Below are 22,682 nucleotides of genomic sequence, written 5' to 3'. Positions count from 1 at the left end.
ACTGTGGCACTAATGCTACACGCTATCACTGGTACTTTGGAAACACACAAGTTATAGCCATCCTTATCAAAACAACTTCTGCAATGTCCCTGTGTCTTATCACCACTAGCTTCTGATTCAATGTCCTGCATTGGTGTGTCTGACTGAGGGCAAATGTAGGTCTTGTGCCCATGCTCAAGCTATAAAGGGGACTGGGGGAAAGAGACTTATGGCTTTTCATCTTTTATAGAGGGTTCTAGCTCTGGGCTCATTATTATTATATCAAGGAGAGTTATTTCCTAAATCTAAGAAGGAGATCCAGATAACAAGTATCCCAAATTATTGGTAAATATCTTCCGCAGTAGAGTTCCAAAATTTTTGCCATTTTCCAGATGAGAACATTGACATTTAAGCTAAGGTCACATGTCTAAGCCATGGTATGAGAACCCAAGTGAGTCTCACTCAGGCCTATTCGCTTGACCACTGGGTTGACAAATATAATGATGAAAGCAGTCCACCTCAGCAAAGCCTCCCACATTGCACTACCATTTCTCTGACTCACTGAAACTGGATCTGGTGAGAACCAAAGATTGATTGTCTATCCTTCAGCTATTCTTAAGTGAAGATGGTTTCCTAGACTCAAAGGCATGGAGTTTCTCTTTGGAATGTAGTTCTTGGGATTTTGGATCTCTGGATAGACTCCTTAATTCCTGGAATGTCCTGTGTCTCACTGAGTCTCTATAATGGAGTTCTAACTGGTGAGGGTAAGGGTGTAGGTGAGGTCCTTCCTCTAACACAAACCATACTGAACATACCCAGAAACAATGAGTCTTCCCTGGACACCATCCACACCACTGACAATTTTGTATTCCATCCCATTAATTCACTATAGGAATTGTTCTATAACAGTGTTCCTCATTTACCCTGAAAGCCCTACAAGATCAAGAGCTACCTTTCTTTTTCTGTAGGTAGCTCACCATAGTCTGGGTCAGACTCTGTGTTTGAGTCCTGAATCTACCGTTGAACTGTATATGCTTAGTTCACCTCTGCATGCTTCAGCCTCCTCTTTTATAAAAGCAAGACCGTAAAGGATTGTTACGAAAATAAGACTTAGAAACGTGCTTGGTATATAATAGATGCTCATTAAAGATCACCAGCACAATACTTAGAACCTAGTAGAGAACAACAGCATATTAAAATGGATCTATGAAGTTTCACCTTCTTGGTATGTCCCTCACCCTCACCTCTTTCCTTTTAAGCCTCCCAGTTAACATAGTGTGAAAATCACTGACCTAGTCCAAAACAGTCACTCTGGCTGAAGTATAGGCGGGAAGTTAGGCCCAAGGGGGTTAGCTCACTGTCCAGTGCTATTTCTAAGAATCTCCCAGGCCCCACCACCGTCTGCTTAAAATTCAGTTCTTTTTCTTAGAAATGGCAAACCATGTCCTGATTTTCACCTCCTCTCTGCACCAGGCTCCAATAGTCAAGAGTATCAAAGACTTCAAATCCATGAGCCAGGGGTTAGCAAAGGTCTATAAAAGGCCAAATGAGTAAATATTTTAGGCTCTTTGGGCCACAGGGTCTCTGCTGCAACCGTCAATAATTTGTAGCCAGAAAGCAGCCACAGCCAAGACGTAAAGTAACGAGCATGTCGTATTCCAGTAAGACTTTACTTACAAATATAGGCAGGAGGCCAGTTCTGGCCCCATAGACTGTAGCTTGCAGACCCCTTCCATGGACGATGCATGTCCATCTATAGGAGGCTTTCTTGTTTATTTATGTTTATTTCTTGTTTATTTCTGCACAATGCTAAAGCAACCTACAACGTGGGTGTCAGGGCCACCCAAGCGTCTCTTTTAGGGTGCCATATCTACCTTCACATCACATCCTACCTTCCTTCCAGAAACATTTGAGTTACCTGCCACCTTCCTGCGAGTAACATAGGTAGAGATTTCCCAGCATGACTGGAGAGTGATGCTGGGTGTCACAAGGATGGTGACAAAGGCAAGGAGCTCATAGGGATGGAAAATAGTCACACACTTTGGAAATCACCCAAGTCAAGGGCAGGTAAGGCCCGTAGAAACCACCTAACCCAATCCTTTCGAGTTTACACCAGGTAAACTGAGGCCCAAACTAGAGAAGCAACCTGGCCAGTGTTATGCAGCAAATTCTCAGCACAATGAGGACTTGGGTTTTTCTAATTTTCAGCCCGGGTTCCTTCCAGCGGTCGAGTGTTTGCCATGGACCGTACTCAGATCCACAGAGGACAGAAAAACAATCTTCTGTCATTTAAAAACCTGAGGTCCTGCCTGGAAATTTTCCTTCCTCCATGTCTTCCTTGCTTCCATCCACAGTGAGCTGTGGGACACCTCTTACTGTGTTGCTGAGCCCCTATCTAGTGCCAAGGAGACAGTAGGTGCTCAAGTAATGTGTGCTGAGAATGGAATAAGGGTGAATGAAACATGGTGAAGAGCTCACAGTGCTCACAGTCTCTGGGGAGGAGAAGGTCTAAATGTGTCCCTGTAATGCACTGCAAATGTAAGGACCCGATGACACTTCCTTCCCTTTAGTCTTCCTAGAAAATTGCCTTTCAGTGAGAAATCTTCCCACCAATGTTTTCATCCCCTCAGTAGCTGCCCCTTCCCTCTTCAGATAGAGCACCTCTGCCTTTTGTACTTGCAAATGAATTGTGATTAGTTTTCACCTCCAGCCCAGGGGATTAGCTGGGGGACCTTTGATCTTCAGGTATCGATTTGCATCTTAAAGGAAGTATGATCTCATCTGAGCCAGCTCAAAATTCCATCCCTGCCCCCCAGCCCCTGACTGTTTACCAGCCCCGGGCTGGCCACGGCCTCCCAAGTGGGGCTGTAACAACAAGATCAGCCAGACTCCTAGAGAAGCCATAGGAAAACAAATTCCCCATCTGACTCAGTAAAGGTGGGAAAAGGACATTTGCTTTCTAAACACAGGCTGGTCTGCTATTCCTCTACCCTCGAGTCGAAAAGGCCGCCCAAGGTTCTGAGTGTGCAGAAGGGACAGCAGTGGTTCCTGGATCTTGGCTGGAGGCTGTGCAGCAAAACGAGCTGAGCATGTGCTTCAGAATCAGACAGAATCAGGTCGAAGCCCTGGTTCTGTCTTCAATCACTTCTAACTCGTGTGATTCTGGACAAGTTTTAATAATGTCTCTGGCTTTTGATTTTTCTCATCTCTAACGTAATAACAAAAACCTTAAAAATCTATACTAATAACCATCCTGGATAGCTGGTGTGAAGAAGGGCTATGATGAATGTAAGGTGAAGTGAGATTGAAAAAGAATTACCAGAACCCATTGTTGTCATCCAGTGGGAACATGAGCTCCATGGTGCAAATGCCCATTTTTGTTTGCTTCCCATTGCTGTATCCCCAGTGCCTAAAACAAGGTCTGGCCCACTGAAGGCATTCAGCAAATATTTGTAACGCGAAGGAGTAAAGCACTATTAGTTATAACTATTGGTGTTACTGAACTCATCGTCCCCTTCTCCAGCTAAGCCCACAGAAATGACCAAGACTTACCAATGCAATTGAAGGAGTCCTCCTTTCGGCAGAAAAGGGAGCAGCCATCCCCATTGAGCTTATTCATGTCATCACATTCTTCACCTTGGCTTCTGTAGACCAGGTACAGAAGAGAAATTTGTCAGAGCAGCTTCAGAATCACAGTTGGACATAGGAGAGCCCCTCCCCAGGCCATGAACTTCCCAAGAGGCCTCAGGCCAAATCCCTTGCCCTGTTTGAGTCTCCATTTCTCCATCTTCAAAATGAGATGTGTAAAGATATAAATTTGTAAGATCCTACTACATTGGCCTAACTTTGGACTTCCCATGACAAAGCAGAGCTCCTGCCTCAAACTCATTCTCTGAGATTTTGTTTTATAAGTCAGATTGAAGAAAGAAATGGATGAATGGATGAATGAATAAATAAATGAACAGAACTTGCTCCTCTGTGTCTGGGAGATCTCACTGCCCTTTTGAAATGATGGATTTGAAGGAAATTTCTAAGCTTCTGAAATATCAGCACTGTTCTTCACTATGACTTAACTTACTCCCCCCCCCACACACACACACAATGAACTTAAAAATAAGGATTTTTTTTCCAGTCACATGCTTGAGTCTGGTCTTCCTTTCACGAGAAAGTATTGCTCTCTCCATTGGGTATGTTGTTTCATTGTGTCAGGAAATGCAAGGCCCTTGGAAATAGAAGTGCTTCCTCTTGTTTTTTGGGTATTTTGTGGGAGTTTTTTTGGAATATTTTCTATCATCTAAGGATGATTCTGCAGAGGTTGGGAAGAACAGAAAATGAGCAATGCTTTCTGAATTGGAAGGAAGAGTAAGAGCTGAAAGACTGAATGATTGCCACTACCTGGAAAATTCTCATCCAGTGAGAAACAGAAAACTTGGGTCTAGAGCCCCTTGTTCCAAACCAGTCATGTGATCACAGACAAGTCACCTAATCTCTATTTGACCATTTAAATCAATTAAGACTACAAAAAAGTTAAAATCCCACTCCTCAGTCACCGTAGCCACATTTCAACTCCTCAAGAGCTATATGTAATACGTGGCTCCTGGATTGAACAGAACAGAATATATTTCCATCACTGCAGGAAAACCCCCTGGACAGCACTCTTCCAGATGCTGAGTCTCTGTTTTCCCACAGGTTCAAACGGAGATCATTAGACTTGCTCCTTAGAGCTGGTGCAAGAGTGGAATGTAACTCAATGTGGTTGGCATGGTGCATGACATGTAGTAGATGCTCGGGGTATCACGGACCCCATTCCCACTTAGTCCTGGGAGGTCTCTGCAGAGTGTGTGGCAGCTGTCTCTCCCTCCCCAGAGACCAGCTGGGACCTGTCACAGCATGGGAGAGGCCTCAGACTTTTCCTTTCACCCTGGCAATTAACACTGGGAAATGTTTGTTGCTTTTAGGAGGTGTCAGAATAGCAGAATGGTGCTTTGTAATCAATCCTTAGGATGGCTAGGCCATTGCACTAATTGCTGAGGAGGCACTCAAGTTCTCTCCTGTCTGCAAACCCATGAGCCAAAGAGAAGGGAAGTCCATATTCCAAGCAGGGCCTATATTCCGATCGCTGCCAATGAATCTTGAATGCTGGAAATTGGTGATGGCCTTGTGTTTCTTAGCTATTTCATGGGTTATCTAGGGAAAGATTTTTTTTTTTTTGAACCTGGGCTGGTTTCCCAAAGCCACAAAGAACACATCTAACTTGCCTTCCCTCACCGCCCAAACAGTATGTTCTCTTGGTTTAAGCAAAACATTAGTGTCACCACAAATATCTTCTAGGCATGACAGATCTATCATTAGATAGAGAGTTTCTGAGAAACCTCCTTTGACCTCCCAAGCTGGAGTGGATGGCTCTCTTCTCTGTGTCCAAAGATACCAGACTCCATCTATGATAGCACTTGTCAAACTGACCGCTTCTGCCTATTTACCTGACAGCCCCCTATACTGGACTTTCAGATGTCATAGGAAGTGACAGTCTTTGTCATCGCAGCCCTGCAATGCCAGGCATGGCGCCTGGGGTAAAGCAGAGAGCACATAGCTACTCCTTCACTTGTGAGTTCTGTAGGGCTATTGGTTACAAGATGAGGCAATGGTGAATCCCAATGAGAACATGGGCCCTAGGTTCACATCTTGGTTCTTCCCTTTCCTGGGTGTGTAAGGTTGAGAAATCCACTTGAATCTTTGTACATGAGTTGTCTCTTTTGTAAAGTATGTAATAGAACTTATTTCATACAGTTGCTGTTCATATAGTTTCATATGGAGATAATAGTGTAGCACAATGATTGTGCATAGTGGAGGCTCAATAAATATTTATGAATTATTCATCCAATGCTTTCAACCATTAGGGGCCTCATGAAGTGTTTAGTCTATCTGAAAACTTTGCAAATTCCCTTGAATATATATAGTGAATTCACATGCATCATCCCATGAAAAATCCAATTAGCTAAGATGACATTCCTCCTTTTTCTCAAAGTTTTTATTTGTTTGTTTTTGCCTAGGGAACCATCCATCAATTGCATTTGGTATTCTCCAAAGCATGTCAACAGCTGTTGGGTACCTGTAGGTAACTTAGTAAGTATTTGATGTCTGTGTAGCATACTAATTCTAGGTAAAAAATACTAAAAAATCTTTATTAAAAATACTACTTTTATTAATATTAATAATATGATGATAGTAGTAATAATAATAATAGTTTTAGATCAGCAAGAAGAATGATATCATTTGCAATGTTTTACCAATACATCTATATCTGGCTCCAAGATGGACAGATTGGGTTGTAGGTCAGGTTCTACATTTGGTAAGTTTCTTTTTTTATTCTTTGTGCTAAATTAGAAAATCCCAAGTCACAATTATGGGTTGTCAGCAATGACCGCAAGTGTTTCCTGGACATTCTTGATGTGCAGCTCAATCTTAGACCCACAAATGATGGGGCACTTTCCCTGGAGGCTGCCTTGCTCAGTCGCTCAGTACTCCATCAGACAACAGCTGTGTCAAGAGCCAGAAGTTGATGTCTTAATGTGGGAGAGAACAGTGAATGGCTTCCCTTTCCCCAGTTGTGTTACATTAAGCAATGGAAACTATATCTTTGTGTTTAGTTGTTGCATTTGGATAGGATTTTAAGTGCACAGGATAGTACATCAGGAGTTTCATTCTCTGACCAATGAGGAGCTTTATCTTCTATGCTAGACAAGTCAAATTCCTGGCAATCAGGTGGTTTGTACCATAATTCAACACTTACAAATCCTTATATTATCTCCTTAATATTAAAACCTTGATAATTCATGCTTTGCAATTATAGCTGCAGGACATTTAAGACATGGATATATATCTCTGAGATATGTCATTTCAGCAAGACACTTGAAATTGTGCAAGTAGTCATTGCTGGCCTTAGCAGTGTCTATGTTAAAAGAAAGCATCATTTTTTTTATTTCAAAAACTCAAGGGGCATCTGGGTGGCTCAGTCAGTTAAGCGCCGACTTCGGCTCAGGTCATCATCTCGCGGTTCATGAGTTCAAGTCCCACGTCAGGCTCTGTGCTGACAGCTCAGAGCCTGGAGCCTGCTTCGTATTCTGTGTCCCACTCTCTCTTTGCCCCTCCCCTGTTCATGCTCTGTCTCTCTCTCACATAAAAATAAAAAAATAAACATAAAATATTTTTTTTAAAAAAACCTTGAATTAGTACCTTTCTTGTAACAGCCTATATATACTTTGGTCTGTAGGGGTAGTGAAACTTGGACATTCTTTCTGCACAGCACATTGAAAAGACATAATATGCTGGCCATTATCTGATCATATATTCAACATTCAATATTTGCTTCAATGGGAAGTCATGACTAGAAAGCAAACTGCTGGCCAATAACTGATGTCTATGTGGATGGGTATTCATGTGCAAATGCTTTACTTGCACAACTGTGTTATTCTTTCTAGCCTGGCTGGTCCTTTCATCCCAAAGGTTTCCAATTTACATTACATGCTACAAGATAATCAGTACCAAATTAAATTGCTCTTCCCTCCAGCACTAGAGCCAATGATGAACTGAAAGAAAGAGTCACTGAGCACTTCTCTTCCATATGTGTACCACACCTAAGATTCATGGTCGGCACATCAGCAGTTTCATCCAACTGTGAAACAAACTCTCTTTACAGTGCCCCTCCCCCTACAGAAACTGCAATTCCACATTGCACAGATATTATGTGACACCCAACAGCACCTTGTAATGATGGGATTTCACCAATAGCTTGTTTGCCCTCTCCATGTGTGACGTTTATTATTAAATCTGCTGATAGTTTTAAAAGTCTCTTAGCAATAGTATAAACCTGCAACCATGTTAGCAATAAGGAACACAATTTTAGCAATAAGAAGCTTAACTGTGAATGATTTCTGGTCACTTTTTCACCTCTAGGGACAAAACTATTCAATTTTGTGCCAGAAAACATTTTTTTGTGCTAAGTTTGGAAGAAAACACTCTAAGGTTTACTTTTTATTTTTTTGGAAAAATGTTTTAAACAATGCAAGACTCTTGATGGCTTCTTGCCCCTATTTCACAGTTGTGCAATACCTCACCCTGTGGACAAAGGGATACATGGACTGATGACCCAATAAAATCCATAGTGTAGACACGCAGCTTTATATTTTCTACTCACACTTTTCCTTTTTGGCTGCTTGTGTGGAGTCTTTAACACTTTCTGAATCCTTACCGCCCCCCCCCCCAAACTTATTTATGTTCATGTTCAATATTCACTCTGGAGTTAAGTTTACTATGTATTGTTTCAGCATTATAGCCAATTAGGATATTTTGTTATTTTGATGAGCCTTTAATCCATTTTGGAAACTGTTACTGTAACACGCTACAACAGAGATAAATAAATACACGGGCTTTGACAAATTTAAATGGTAGCCAGCAAAGAATATAAAAGTGTTTTGACCTGGATGTATGGTGTCCTGTTAGCTGAATGTGGGCTGGCATGGAAAAGACAGAGTCCTTATAGTACACATAAACCAATTATGAATAAGAGCATACTGTAGTAAGTGCATGACAGTAGCTCTGTCAGAATCATATACTATATTACATACTTGAGAAATAGATGTGTTCCAAAAAGAATCACTGCTTTTCTTTTGAGGCCAGCAAGCTAACTGCAGACAAATGAGTAGACGGCTGTGCATTGCTGGTAACTCACAGCTCACACACTGAAGAATATCCCATAAGCTCTTCCATGTAGCACCCTGACCATGTCTTGGTCTGACTAAATCACTCCCTCCCCTTTCATTAATGAAATCTACTTACTTCTGGATGATGCCATCACCACAGTATCCACTTCCATGGGTGTATATGGCAGCAGGTGATGGCTCACTCTCTTCACTTCCCGAAATGGTGATGACCCAGTACTGGTACACACCGCCAAGACTGAGATCCCTGGAAAACAATGGAGACTATCAACTAAGATTACAGCTAAACAGACACAATCCTAGGGGCAGACAAAAGTGACACCCTTGAGTAGAGTCTAATAGTCTTGTTTACTTTTGAAATCACATGCACATTAAGTTATCCAATAATTTTTATCATCTGCGGTGGTTACGACACTCGCCTACGCAGGACAGACCACCAGAATGTATGGCAGTAATAGCTAGCATCAATGGACAGATGACCATGAATATTACTAGGCACTTTTTTAATCTTTAATTTAACCTTCATAATAACGCTGGTGGATAAGAATCGGATGGTGTATGGCTCAAAATGAGGGTGTTTGGGAGAATGTCATCCAGGAAAACTAAATGGGAGAAGCAGATAGAGTTAAGAAAGTATCATGCCAGATTCTGTGGGCACTCTCTGTTCTTTTCCTCTCATTTTAGGAACTGAACAAAACCCCATTACATGTGAACAAGCCCCTTCCTTACACTGCACATCCAGTGACTGTCATTCTCCCCACCTCCTGCTCCTCTCCGTGTGTCTCACTCTTGACTAAAATAGCAACAATAGAAACATCCATTAACTGTCATGCTCGGGGCTACACATGTTCTGTGTATTTTCTCATTTGAGAATCAAAGCAACCCTACATGTGTACTAGGATTTTCATGTTTATTTTACAGATGATCAATCTGAGGCATAGAGAGGCTTATCAACTTGCTTACAGTCAGATGCTACTTAATAATATCCTGCATTCTCCCTCCCTAATCCCTAGATTAGGCCTGTTTTAATAATCTCATCCCTTGTAATGGGGGATTCTGTCCTGAAATTGCAATTCCAGGCACTGGTGCCTGCAGATTCTCAGTTTGCCTAGCCCACATCTCCCCTCTGCTCTCAAGACCTCCCAGTGCAATGCCTCTACCGACTTCCTCACACTCAACCTTATTATCAGATTTCCTCCCTCCCCTTCATTAGCCCCTCTCAGCTCCCTGTTTGAATTCCTCCTGCCATCAAACCTGGCTACTGCCAATTATCCTCCAAGGCAAAGATACATTTATGTCAATTCCACATGACCAAATCACCACCCCCATTTCCTTTTTGACCATTTTCAAAGGGTGATGATGTTATTCCTCTTTTTATCTCCCTCCGCATGAATTATTTACTTTTTAAGAATAAAAAAAGTGTCATGGGGAAAAAAATCTCACAAAATGATAATGAAGAGAATTCCTATCAGATTCCAGAGTTCGGGGGGGTGGGATTTCATAAACAAAAGGATGATGTCAAAAAATCTCAAGTTCCCCTGCCCATCTGTTGTTTCAGCTGCTGTTAGGGCTGGGGCTGTTTGGATAAGGCCAATAAGATAACAGGTGCAGAAGCAATGGACAGACAATGTCTCCCAACTCTCAACACAACGATGAGTATGAGTTCACAAGCACTGAAGGACTCTAGAGAGGAATATAGGCTTCCTGAGAATGCTGGACTTGGTACCCAAAAAAAGACTTTGTTCCGGCAGTGCTAGAGCATAAGGCAATCTTGAGGGTAGACCAGAAGTCCCTGGGGATTCCATTAGTGTTCTGTCAATGAAAGCTAGGTGGTAAAATGCATATAAATCTTGACATTTTGTATGTATGAATGTATGAATAACTGTTGTCTTGTAAACTTCTGGAATGCTAATTTGTTGATATAGGCTTTCTTTTTTTAAAAGTTTTTTTAAGGTATTTTATCCACCTTCAGATTAACAAAAGTATACTTTTTCTGGTGGTGTTGGGAAGAGTGATTTTCCTCAGGGGAAGAGGAGGGGGTGGTTTTCCCAGGGGATACATGAAGGCACAAGATAAAAAAAGACATGCATTCTATTGTATATTCATTTTCCCCTAAAATATGGAGGCATGTTTTATATTAAACAAAGATGGCTGTGTTATGAAATAAAAAAAAGAAATTTTCTTCAGGCTACATCTCAGGCCACTGGGGGCATATGGTCACTGTCTGGAGCAGATGGAACACTTCTGTGGAAAGCAGGAGGGTGTGAAAAGTACTTCTCTACATTATGTTTTTCCTTGTAGTGTGTATCACAAATGATTTATGGCTGATAATATTTAAGGTGCTCTGCTAATATTTGTGAATGTTTTCCATCTCCCCTCAAAGTTGCCCTCCCTGCTCCCCTCTTCCTCCTCCTCCTTCTCAATAAACATGAGTCTGAGGTAAGCAAACATGTGTTTCTATCCTGGCTTCATCACTTACTAGCTGAGAAGTCACAGGCAGGTGCTCCACTGCTCTGAGCCTATTTTGAGTTAGTCATGAACCTGACCTCACAGCATTTTCTTACAGATTGAATGTGAAAATACATATAAAGCACATAGGTGCCCCGCCTCTGATGGTTAACAAATATTAACCCATTACTATTAATGCTTAATATCAATGTTCTCATTCACTGGAGTTATACTATGTTCTCTTTAGTAGAAGGGATGGAGTGACAGAGAGGCACATGTAACCTCTGTTAGGTAGACCCACATATTGTGTGTACCACAGCTCAGTGGAAAGTCTCTCTGTCACATTATGTGGCTACAACACCCTTAGTGTTGCTCTCCCTCCACGTGGCTATTCCAACTTCTGAAAATTCTGGACCCCAAAGGTTTGTCTTACCCCAGGGCAAAATCTGTCTCCCAATAACTTCCACTCATATCTCCTCCTTTCCCACTAGCATCACACAAACACATATGATTGGTCAGGAGACCTTGATAAGTCTCCTTCTTCGAACTGTGTGTTCGTGGCCCATGTATCATTATCACCCAGAAGCCTGACAGCAGCTCTTTGAAGGAGGGGCTGTTATCCCAAGTTTCCAGATAGAAAAGAGAAGCCCAAGTCACTCCTTTGGTGAAAAGGCAGGGAAAGGGGAACATTACCACTGCTATTAAAAAATTATGTTTTCCCACTAAAGAATCCTTGTGATAAAACTACATTGCTTCCATATTGAAGTCAAAATTAAGGCCAACTGAGGGCTCTTTTCTTAAGAACCTAGGTAGAATAGAATTCTTACAGAAGGACAAACTAGTGGCCTTTGAAGGCTTTGCTGGAGGTTAGGACCTATTTTGTGGTTGGTCTAAAAGTGGGACATTGATGTCAAGTTGTTCCCTTTCACTGCTCCTAAAACCATCTGGAAAGTCTTAAGCTGTCACTTAAACTCCTTCTTATCCTGGGCCTCCCATATCCGTGCATACTCTAAGCCTCTGTCCCTTTCCCCCATCCCCAAAGCTTCCATGCGATTCCTTCTGCATCCCTGCTGCTGCCAACATCTCAGCCTCGATGCCTGAACCAACCTATGGTATCTCTCTTTTCCAGGACTGCCACATCATCAGAACATTCTGATATCCAAAGCCACTCTCCAGTTCAAAATCTTATTTAGAGCAGTGCCAGGGGTCACGCCACCAAGCCAAAACTCCCTACTTACTCTTTACTTGGAACTAAAATGTTACCATTTCATCTGAAATGTGATAACTTGCATCACTTCGGATTTATTTCATAGAATTCTGAGTGTCATTTATTTACTTTTTAAAAAGCTAAACTCTGTTAGTAGTTAATGGTCAATTCTTCAAACTGCATCTCAGATTAATTTCATGTGTCCAGCTAATAAATTGCAGTCTTGAAATGGGATGAGATGGCTCGGATACTTTTGAGGGGTTGTTTTATGCATCCTTTGTATGACTTCTTTAAAGGAAAAAACATTTTTAACATTTAGCCATCGTTCTTTCAAGAACCTTTCAAGTGACATATCAGCCTTAGGTTTGCCTTTCTGGAAATCATAAACACAAATAGTGGCATTTCTAAATGGTATGATATTTCAGTATCCTCCTCAGAAATGTTATATTGATGGTAATGTGTATCAGATCTGGAGCCAAATCTTTTTATTTTTATTTTTTTAAAGACTATTTTTAATTGATTTCTACATTCAACATGAGGCTCGCAACTGTAAGCTCGAGGTCAAGAGCTGCATGTTCTACCAAATGAGCCGGGCAAGTACCTCTAGGGCCCAATCTTACAGTAAGATTTAGTTACAGGCTATTGCCAGATTATGAAATCATGATGTTAAGAATATTAATATGGACATAAATATCCATAAGGTGGCTAAGCACCATCTGACTTAGCTTTTGGCAAAAATGCATATTTCTTAAAGTGTTGGTGTGTAGTTCATATCACATGTGACTGGTCCATGAAAACCCATCTGAAAGGCGAGTCACTTCACTTCTTCAGGTCTGTTTTTCTACCTTCTAATCAGGATATAGGACTCTCGTCCCATACCCATGAGAAGATGAAATGAGAGAACTTAAAAGTGCATTAACAGAAAAGAGCGACCGAGAGCCTCATAGCACAATGCAAATATCCCATTTTGCTGCTTCCAGGAAACACTCTCTAAAGCCTCTTGATTACTCTTTCTTCACCCACATTGTTCCCATATCATAGCATTTACTGATCATATTCTGTCTCTCCAAACTGTATCATGCTTCTGTGAGACTCTTTCCTCTGCAATAATAGTGAGTATCATTTCCATTTGCTGTCTGTTTATCATATACCTGTCATTATGCTTAGTATTTTCTACGAATCATCTCATTTAATCAAAACAACATTTTCTTGACTAATCATTATTACCTCCCTTTTCAGTTGTTGAAAGTAGTAATTAGGAAGGTTGACCTACTGCCCACGGTGACACTGCTTTGGGGGCAGGGACTTGAGCCAGGTCTATCTAACTCCACCCCAAGACAGTACTTTCTGAAAGTGGAAGCTGTTATGAACAGAGAAAATACTGCAGAAAAGATAAAAGGCCTAGTTTTGAACCAAGTAGAGTCCACATCCAAAGGCTATTGGAAAGTTGTAGAAGTTAGGAGAAATACAAACATTCCCTTAAACACTACCACTATCATGAGCCGTTTCATTTCTCTATGAAATGGAAATCTTGGAAGAAAGATGATCAACTCTGCAATGCATGTTCCTAATTTAATGAGAACTGTAGTTTTATATCTTTCTGTCATAAACTTTTCCACCAGCTAGAAGCTGCCTCGGCTGTTAGAATTCTGCACTGAGAATGAGTGTAGTTCAGGACCTACCACCCAGATTGTCTGAGCTGGAAGACACGGTGCGGGGGGTGGGGATGGGGACTACTCAGGGTGCCTCGGCTCAGGAAGAGTCTAAGTACTCCAGTTCTGCCCTGGGCCAAGAGTCAGAGGGTAACACCTGAGGACTTTGTACACCAACTACCAGCCAAGAATGGGAAGCAAAGGAAAAGTCACTTCTGAGCCTGAGACGATGTGCTAAGGAACTTTATACATATTATTATTACTGTTTTAACGAGAAAATGTATCAGTTAGACAGAAAAGTATAGAGAACAGTATGAAAAAACACCCTTAGGCTCACTATCCAGAGTTGTCAAATTATAACACTTTGCAATATTTTCTTCCTGTCTTATTTTTGTTGTAAAAAGAAATAAATGTACTATTTTGTGTATTTGCTTTCAACCCACCTGTGTGCTCTCCCCATATCCCATTTCTCTATCATTTCTCTATAATGAATATTTTTATACCTATGCATTGTTTTGCATATTTTAAATTTTTTAACACCCTATTTATCAATATGCAGCTGGCATTTTTTTTTGTGCCCAGCATTATGTTTTGAAATCACACACATTGATACGTGCAGATCTAACTCATTATTTTCACTGACATACATATTATATTGTATGAATACACCACACTTTATTTGTTCTCTTCTTGATGGACATCTAGGTGGTTTCTATTATTATTGCTATCACTAATCATCTTTGCTATTTCCAATAATGTTACTTGAAACACTGTGTCCATTTTCCTTTGCACATAGAACAAGAGTTTTCTGAAAGAAATGTATCTAAAGTGGGATCTCTAGTCTGCAGGTAATTAATTGCCTCTTCAACTCTGTAGATATTGCCAAATTATTCTCCCAAATGGTTATGCCAATTAAGTCTGTTGTCTACAACAGACTTCCAAATGCTCCAGGTCTGTGTCAGCGCATGATTCTGCCAAACATTTTTTGCCAATATGATGGATATTAAATGACATTTAATTACTGCTTCATTTTGCCTTTCCCTGATTACTAACAAGGCCCCGTATCATTTTGTGTGTTTGTTGACCATGTAGGTTTCCAGCTATGCTACTTGCTTGTTCATCACTTTTGCCTGTTTTAAATTGTGTTCTTTTTTTTCTCTATTGCCATGTAAGTATATTTATATACACTGCGTACTAATACTTTATAATTAAAGGTACTGCAAATACTATTTCTAAATCTCCTTTTTCTTTTCTTTTGTTTATGCTGCTTTGTTGAATAGAATTTTTAAATCACTTTCTTCATGATTTATGCTCTTTATATCTTGGTGAATAAATGTTTCTTTCTGCCAAGGTCATAACATAGTCAACTCTATTTCTTTTGAATAGTTTTAAGGTTTTTATTTGTACATGTATGGCTTTAATCACAAACAATATAGTTTTTAAAGTGATGTGTGGTAATAATTGTTTTCCCCTCAAATACAGAGGAGCCATTTGTCCAGCATTTTTTATGGAATGGTTAATCCTTTCGCTACTGAACTACAATACCACATCTGTCGTGTATCATTCCATACTTAGATAAGTTTGTTTCTGGGTAATCTTGTTTCATTGGCCTCTTTTTTAAATCACCTTATCAATAGCACTTTGTCTTAATATCCAGAGTTTTATAAAAGTCTTGATTTATGCCACAAGTCCATTCTATACTTTGGTTTTCTCCTTCAAAAGACCCCTGAGCTCTTCCATGAGAATTTAAAGTTTCATTTTTTAAAATGCCTGTTGGGATTTTGATTCCAATTTCATTGAATTTATAGATGTATTTGAGGAGGAAAGACATCTTTATGGTATTGTATCCTCCCATTTATACACACACTTTATCTTTTTATTTATATAGGTCTCCTTTTATGGCTTCAGTAAAGTTTTAAAGCTTTCTTCATAAAAATTGTGATGATATTTTATTAGAAATATATTCCTAACTTTAAGCACTTCTAGATGTCAGTACTATAGTAAATGATAGTTTTAATCTATCTATCTACCTATCTATCTACTCACACACATATATCTGTATTTGTATTCTCATATTTGGAGACTGATAAAAATAACTCAATTTTACAAACTGATATTATATTCAGATGTCCTCGTAGACTGTTTTGTTACTTCTAATAACTTGTTGATTCTTATTCATTTTTCCATGTATTTTCTTATAGGTGATAATAATGGTTTGTTTCTTCCTTTACAATGCTCAGAATTTTTGCTTATATTTTTTATCTACCCATGCTAGGTAGGACCAATGGTGTTAATGGGCATTCTTGGTTTGATCCTGGGATCAGAGGGAATACCTCTTGTACTTTATCATTAACTATAATGCCTACTATACTTCAGTATAAACCCTTATTAGATTAAGGATGTTCCTTTCTATCCCCAGATAACACTGTTTCATTTGCTTTGTCTTGTTTTGATCATAAAGGGGCCTGATTTTAACAAGAAACTTAAATTCTGCATCTAGTAAGACAATCTTGTTTTTAAAAAATCATTCAGGGGGGCCTGGGTGGCTCAGTTGGTTAAGCGTCTGACTTTGGCTCAGGTCATGATCTCACGGTTCATGGGTTCGAGCCCCGCATCAGGCTCTCTGCTGACAGCTAGCTCAGAGCCTGGAGCCGGTTTCAGATTCTGTATCTCCCTCTCTCTCTGACCCTCCCCTGTTTCCCTCCTCTCTCTCTCTTCAGAAATATATAAAACATTAAAAAAAATTTTAATCATTCATATGCTAGTATTGTGAATTACCAGAATTCAGACACCATCTAACATTAGAGTCTCTTCATATTCTGGGAAATCCAGCCTACAATGTGTGTTTGTGTGAAGCAGGGGTTTTAATACACTGCTGAATTCTGTCTGCTAATATCTTACACAAGTCTTTGGCTTCTTGGTGATATATTTAAATTACCAAATAGTTTTACCTTTTTCATTTAATTGTCTACTTATGTATTCATTTATGTATGTATATATGTATGTATATACGTATGTATTGTATCACGGAGATAATGTTTTATGTGACACAGATTCTTTTGATTTGTTGTTTTCTGGCCTATGATATGGTAAATTGAAAAAGTATATTCTACATATCCCAGAAAAAAATATGTATATAATTTAATTCAGTAGCAAGGTTCTACCTACTTTCATCAGATGAAACATTTTTTGTGTTGTTTCAAATTCTTCTAGATCATTATTTTAGCTTGCTTGATGTATTAATTATTAAGAAAGATGTGTTAAAATATCATGATATCACTGATTCATCTCTCTTCTATGTAAGAGACATTTTGATTTATATATTTTCAGGTCATGTTATTTGGTATATTTAAGCTCAGAATCATTATATAATTTCCTTTTATCATTTATACAATGACCTCTGTATCTTAGTAATATTTTTTTGCATCGATGTTTCCTTTATCTGATGAATATTAATTAGTTTTGTTTAGTATTTACCTGGTAAATATTTTCCATTCCTTTAGCTTTCACCTTTCAGTGAACTTCTCTTTAGTTAAGTCCAACCTGAGAACCCTCACAGGTGACTTTAATCCGATTTGTAGAATGACTGTTGTATCAGATTTATTTCTCACATCTTGTTTGTGCTTTCTAATTATCATTTCTTTTTTTACACATTTATTTCCCCCCTTTCTTGCTTTCATTTGGATTTGTTGGATTTCCTTATTTCTGTTCTCTCCCCTCTCAGTCCATCTAATTCTGCAGACTGTTTTTTTCCAATTGAATTTCTTTTTCTCGTTTACCCTGTGACACTAATCAATATGCATACTGTCACCAAGATCAAATGCAACAAAAACCTTGGTGTGGACTGCTGCACCTTCTCTGGGTGTCTTGTTTACTTTCTTAATGTTTTAAATCTTGACACATGAATTTGTGTTCAGTAGGTTTTAATCTGTGGGAATCATGTGTCCTTTGTGTCAAATCTATACCCTCTTAGAATGAGTTCAAGTTCACTTCTAGGTACCCCTGGAACATCACTAACCTAGAACATTTTCCCTTTTCTTTCTCTCCCTCTTCCACCCACCCCCTCAGTAGTTTTCCAGCTCAGGCATTTCCGGACCACAGCGTGCAATATAAACTCAAACTTCAATCTTCGTGAGGTTTAGGCCATGTACATATATAGTTTTCATCTAGTACACCTTTTCACCAAGCATGTGGACTTTTGGAGGTAGCCACTTTATTCTGAAGGCCTCAGGTCCAATTCCTCACCTTGTAAAGCTGCAGGGCCCAATCTCTTCTGCTGTGATAAGCAAGAATACTCAATATACTCAGTTGCCAAAACTGATGATTCTCCCTTATCCCAACTATAGTGGCAAAATATCAGCTTCCGCGCTTATCTGTCTAATTCTCAATTTCATTCTATCTCTTGCCCCTGGCCACACATTTTTCTGCTTTTCTGATCCCAGTCATGCTTATTAAAGGATGAATACTTATATCAGTTATATTTTCATCTAGAACATCTAGATGGATGCTTTGTATTGGAAATACCTTTAGATTAGTTACTTTGCCAAATTTCTTCATCCTATTCCTAATATAAACTTGAAAGGCAGAAGTTATTTGCATTGTTCAGTTGAGATCCAGCATAGTGCAGTGACTTGCCCAAGGTCAGGGAGATAATAATTGTAAAGCAGAATTGAAATCATGCTTTTTGACTCTAGAGCTTCTAGACATGTCACTTCCATGTCACTTTCCGTGACAGTGGATTGACTCCTGAGATAAGCACACACTAGTAAGCAAGACATTAATATCCAATCTAAATATGGAGGCCAAAATTATCTGAAGATAAGAGAAGTTCCTCTTCATAGTTCTAAAGCCTTTTAGGAAGCTTCAACTCAGACTGAATTATATTTTATTTCCTCTGTAGAGTTGTAGAGGAAACTAGTTTAAGTTCTAACATATCTTTAGGGTAAGAGCTGACTTTTTCTTAACTGAGAAATGACAGCATATTATCATAATTGCTTTATTTTTTCCTAACCATAAAGAACACTCAAGCTTCTTTTAACAAATTAGAGCTCTATAAGAAAGAATTAAAAACCAAGGCAAATTGTCTCCAATTCCATCGCCTTGAGGCAGCTACCAAGAACATTCTGGTCAGCATCTCTTCCTGTATCTTTGTATGTATAAACATGCACACATACTATGTTCCATGAATGCAAGATCACAAATCTGTCTTGACTGATTCATCTTTACTGTTCATGAAAAAGGGGTAGAGGAGAAGTAAATCCAGCTAGTTAGCGCTATGCTAGCTAATTACATTTATGGCTTTGACCACTTTTTCAAATTCTGGAAAAATATACAGTAAAACCTTGGTTTGCAAGCATATTTTGTTCTGAAAATATGTTTGCAGTCCAAAGCACTTGTATATCAAAGTGAATTTAAAGAACCATTGGCTCAGTTGTGATCATGTGATGTTCAGTGTCACGTACTACCCATATTGCAAGACATCGCTCATCTGTCAAGTTAAATTTATTAGAAATGTTTGCTTGTCTTGCAGAACACTTGCAGAACAAGTTACTTGCAACCCAAGGTTTTACTCTATTTGTATCATTTCATTTGCTCATCCACTTATTTTGTGCAGACAGCATTCATTGAGTACTCCCAGCTTCTCATAGGTCTGGGGTTCAAAGGTCAATAAACTAAGGCCCTGCCTTTAAGATGCTCATAAGTTTTGGGGGGAAACAAAGATAATGGATAGCTTTAACACAGCCTAAAAAGTGTAGGGGCTGTGGGAGCCTGGAGTGATATCTGACCCAGGCTGAGGAGGAGAGAGCCTGAGAAGACTTCCCAAAGGAGGTTTATTGGCTTGACTGGAGAAAGGGAAGAAGGAACCAGGTCAGGAAGAGCAGAACAATGGCTTCCTAGGCAAATGATAAAATCATATTTGTTTTGTGGAAGACTACTTTGATAGAAGTATAGATAAGTGATTTAAGGGGGAGGTGTAAAGGGTCGTGTGGTTGGTAGGGAGACCAAATAGCCCCCATGGAAAGAATGAATGCAGGGGTGGACTGAGTACCTATCAAGTTTTGGCCCCATGCTAGGTGCCATGTCCTATTTTGTTTAAAGAGAAATTAAACTTACAACAAAATATTTTTTCCTCACTAAATGTCTCTGGAGCTGTGTGTAGTCTTCTCTAAAGAGTTTATTTCTTAACATTCATACATTAAGGGTAAATACACTCGGTTTTGTCCCACATAACAACATATTCTTTAATTCCAATGTTGTCTGGGTATCACCCTGAATTCTTAAGAGAACACTTTATTTTTGTTCTAGGCTGAAAGACATTTTGGTCTTATTTTACACAGGAAAGGGTGGTCATTAAGGATTTAGGATGGAGAGCATCACATGTCCTTGGGAAAAAATAGCTTGAAAGGCAGTCACTGTGGATGCCACCTGGCCTACATGTCAGGAAAAATGACCACAGTTCTTCCATTAACTCTGGCTGTGACTTTGGATGAATCAGTTTTCCTCTCTGGACCTCACTTTTCTTCTGCTATGGAAGNAAGGAAGGAAGGGAGGGAGGAAGGAAGGAAGAAGGAAGGAGGAAGGAAGGAAGGAAGGAAGGGAGGGAGGAAGGAAGGAGGAAGGGAGGGAGGAAGGGAGGAAGGAAGGGAGGAAGGAAGGAGGAAGAAGGAAGGAAGGGAGGAAGGGAGGAAGGAAGGAAGGGAGGAAGGAAGGAAGGAAGGAAGGAGGAAGGAAAGAGAAAGAGAGAAAGGGAGGAAGGAAGGAAAGAGAAAGACAGGATGGAAGGAGGGAAGGAAGGAAGGAACAAAGGAAGGAAGGGAGGGAGGGAGAGAGGGAGGGAGGGAGGGAGGGAGAAAACAGAGCATGTATATGGAGTTTCTGGCAGGAGGCACCCAAAGATGAAGATACCATCATTGGTCTCAAAGAGTTCAAAGGCCCAAAGGAAGGATAAATCAAATACAGGATGAATGTAATCCAAGGTAGATTCAAAGACCCACCAACACTGAGGGGAACCAAATAGTGGCTGGAAGGATGTAAAAGGCTTAGGGAGACGTCTGAGTTTTTGCCTTGTTACTGCTAGACAGTATCCATCACTTATTCCTCCTGGTGACCATCATCTGGATGAAACAGATGAGAATGTGATGGCAGGGGTCTGCAGTCCATGGGGCTTCCCGATCCCTCCCAGTGGGGCTTGGGTCTGCCCCCCTCACACAGGTAACACAAAGCTCATTCTTTTCATGCTTGCCACGCTGCCCCCACTCTGTCCATGGCTCAGGAAGGAGCAAATGTATGCATGCAACAGATTAATTCCAGCAGCCTTTGATATAATTGTCTAAAGGTCTGCCCTGGTACCAATTTAAAACACAGTAGCAAATTTAATAAAACTAACAGTTTTCAGCCAAGGCCTTTGTTATTCTGTTTTAATCGTCTTTTACCACCAATTGAAAGGATTTTCTACTTTTCTCAGTGCAATGACATAAAATACAAGGGAAAGAATGGAAGGACAATGTGGAAATTACAAAAGGTTCAGAGCTTCAAATTCTGGGATATAGTGAAGGCAGTGCTGAAATTTAACTGGCTGTCTGCGTCAGGCACAAATGAGAAGGGAAGACATTTGCCAGTGTGGGGTAAACAGCACACGTGGATGGCATTAAAGAAAGAGGAGAGGAAAGATCTATAAGGGACTCTTGTTTTTCCTGAATGCAACCAAAGGCGACGCGTGACAGCTTCCCCAAACACCCCTGCTGGTGATGGACAGATCTCGATTACAGAGCTGGGGGTCTGTGACAAGCTGACCAGTCGCCAAGGCCTCTGGGAGCCAAAACACCAGCTACGGTTGGAGGTAAACAAGACATGCGGCACAGTCTGAAAATCGAGGCCAAGCAGAGGCCAGAGAGTGGAGCAGAGGGACCCAGTGACAGCTGGTGATTGAGGGGCACTAACTGAACACAGTTCTTGAGGACCAGGGGCTAGTGGGGAAAGCAATGTCCTTTCTCCCCCCTGTGGCCTCTCTGGGTGGCCAGCAATTTTATTACTGGCAGAGGGCAAGCCCAACAGCACTTTTGAATTTGGCACCACATCTAAAACCCTTTGGGGGCTGGGCTTCTCTTTCTTCTCTCCCCCCACCCTGCCCGCCCCATGAATGCTTTGGATTTGGTGAAAGCCGGCGTGCAGTCAGCAAACTACATTTCCCCTCAAATTTTGAAACCCATGTGCACTTGGGGAAAATGTAATCCTTATGTTTCTGATTCATTTACACTTAACTCATCAAAACGCTATTTTGTAAGAGCTATTTGATGTCCACGAAGCCTTCTAAGCCCTTTTGCAAGCCTTGCGCCTTAGAAGCAGGAAGTCACGTTTCTGACGAAAGGGAAAACTTGAACCTAAAAGGTTGAGTTTGTTTTGAAATGAGGGCGCTCGGAGGGTCACGTGGACCCTGTGCCTGGCCAAATGTGTTCTCTCATTTCCTATACCACCCCCCTCACCAGCGCCAGCTGCCATGACGTTACCGATGTCGGCTTTCTATGACTTCACTCCGAGCATCATTGGAGACTTCTCCGTGATTACAGACAGCCGAACTCAAATTTGAGTCCCAAGGTTTGGCCGAACTCCAGCACTCTGTTATGTGCAGGGAGGAGCACCTGGACCGGGCGTCAGGAGCCCTCGGCTCGATTCCCTGTA

General features: G+C 40.5%; 1 protein-coding gene across 1 annotated transcript in view; it reads right to left on the bottom strand.

Moving 5' to 3' along the window:
* PAPPA (pappalysin 1) overlaps positions 1–22,682 on the bottom strand; it is a 243,099-nt gene that overhangs the window by 125,222 nt on the left and 95,195 nt on the right. The window contains exons 9-10 of the mRNA XM_077769774.1: positions 8,815–8,943; positions 3,532–3,623 (exon numbers count right to left, since the gene is read on the bottom strand). Coding sequence (XP_077625900.1) covers positions 3,532–3,623; positions 8,815–8,943 — 221 coding nt within the window. The remainder of the gene's footprint in view (positions 1–3,531; positions 3,624–8,814; positions 8,944–22,682) is intronic.

The sequence above is a fragment of the Crocuta crocuta genome, unplaced genomic scaffold (assembly GCF_008692635.1).
Source record: "Crocuta crocuta isolate KB4526 unplaced genomic scaffold, BGI_CrCroc_1.0 scaffold95, whole genome shotgun sequence".
NCBI lineage: Eukaryota > Metazoa > Chordata > Mammalia > Carnivora > Hyaenidae > Crocuta > Crocuta crocuta.
This window is presented reverse-complemented; position numbering and strand designations above follow the sequence as displayed.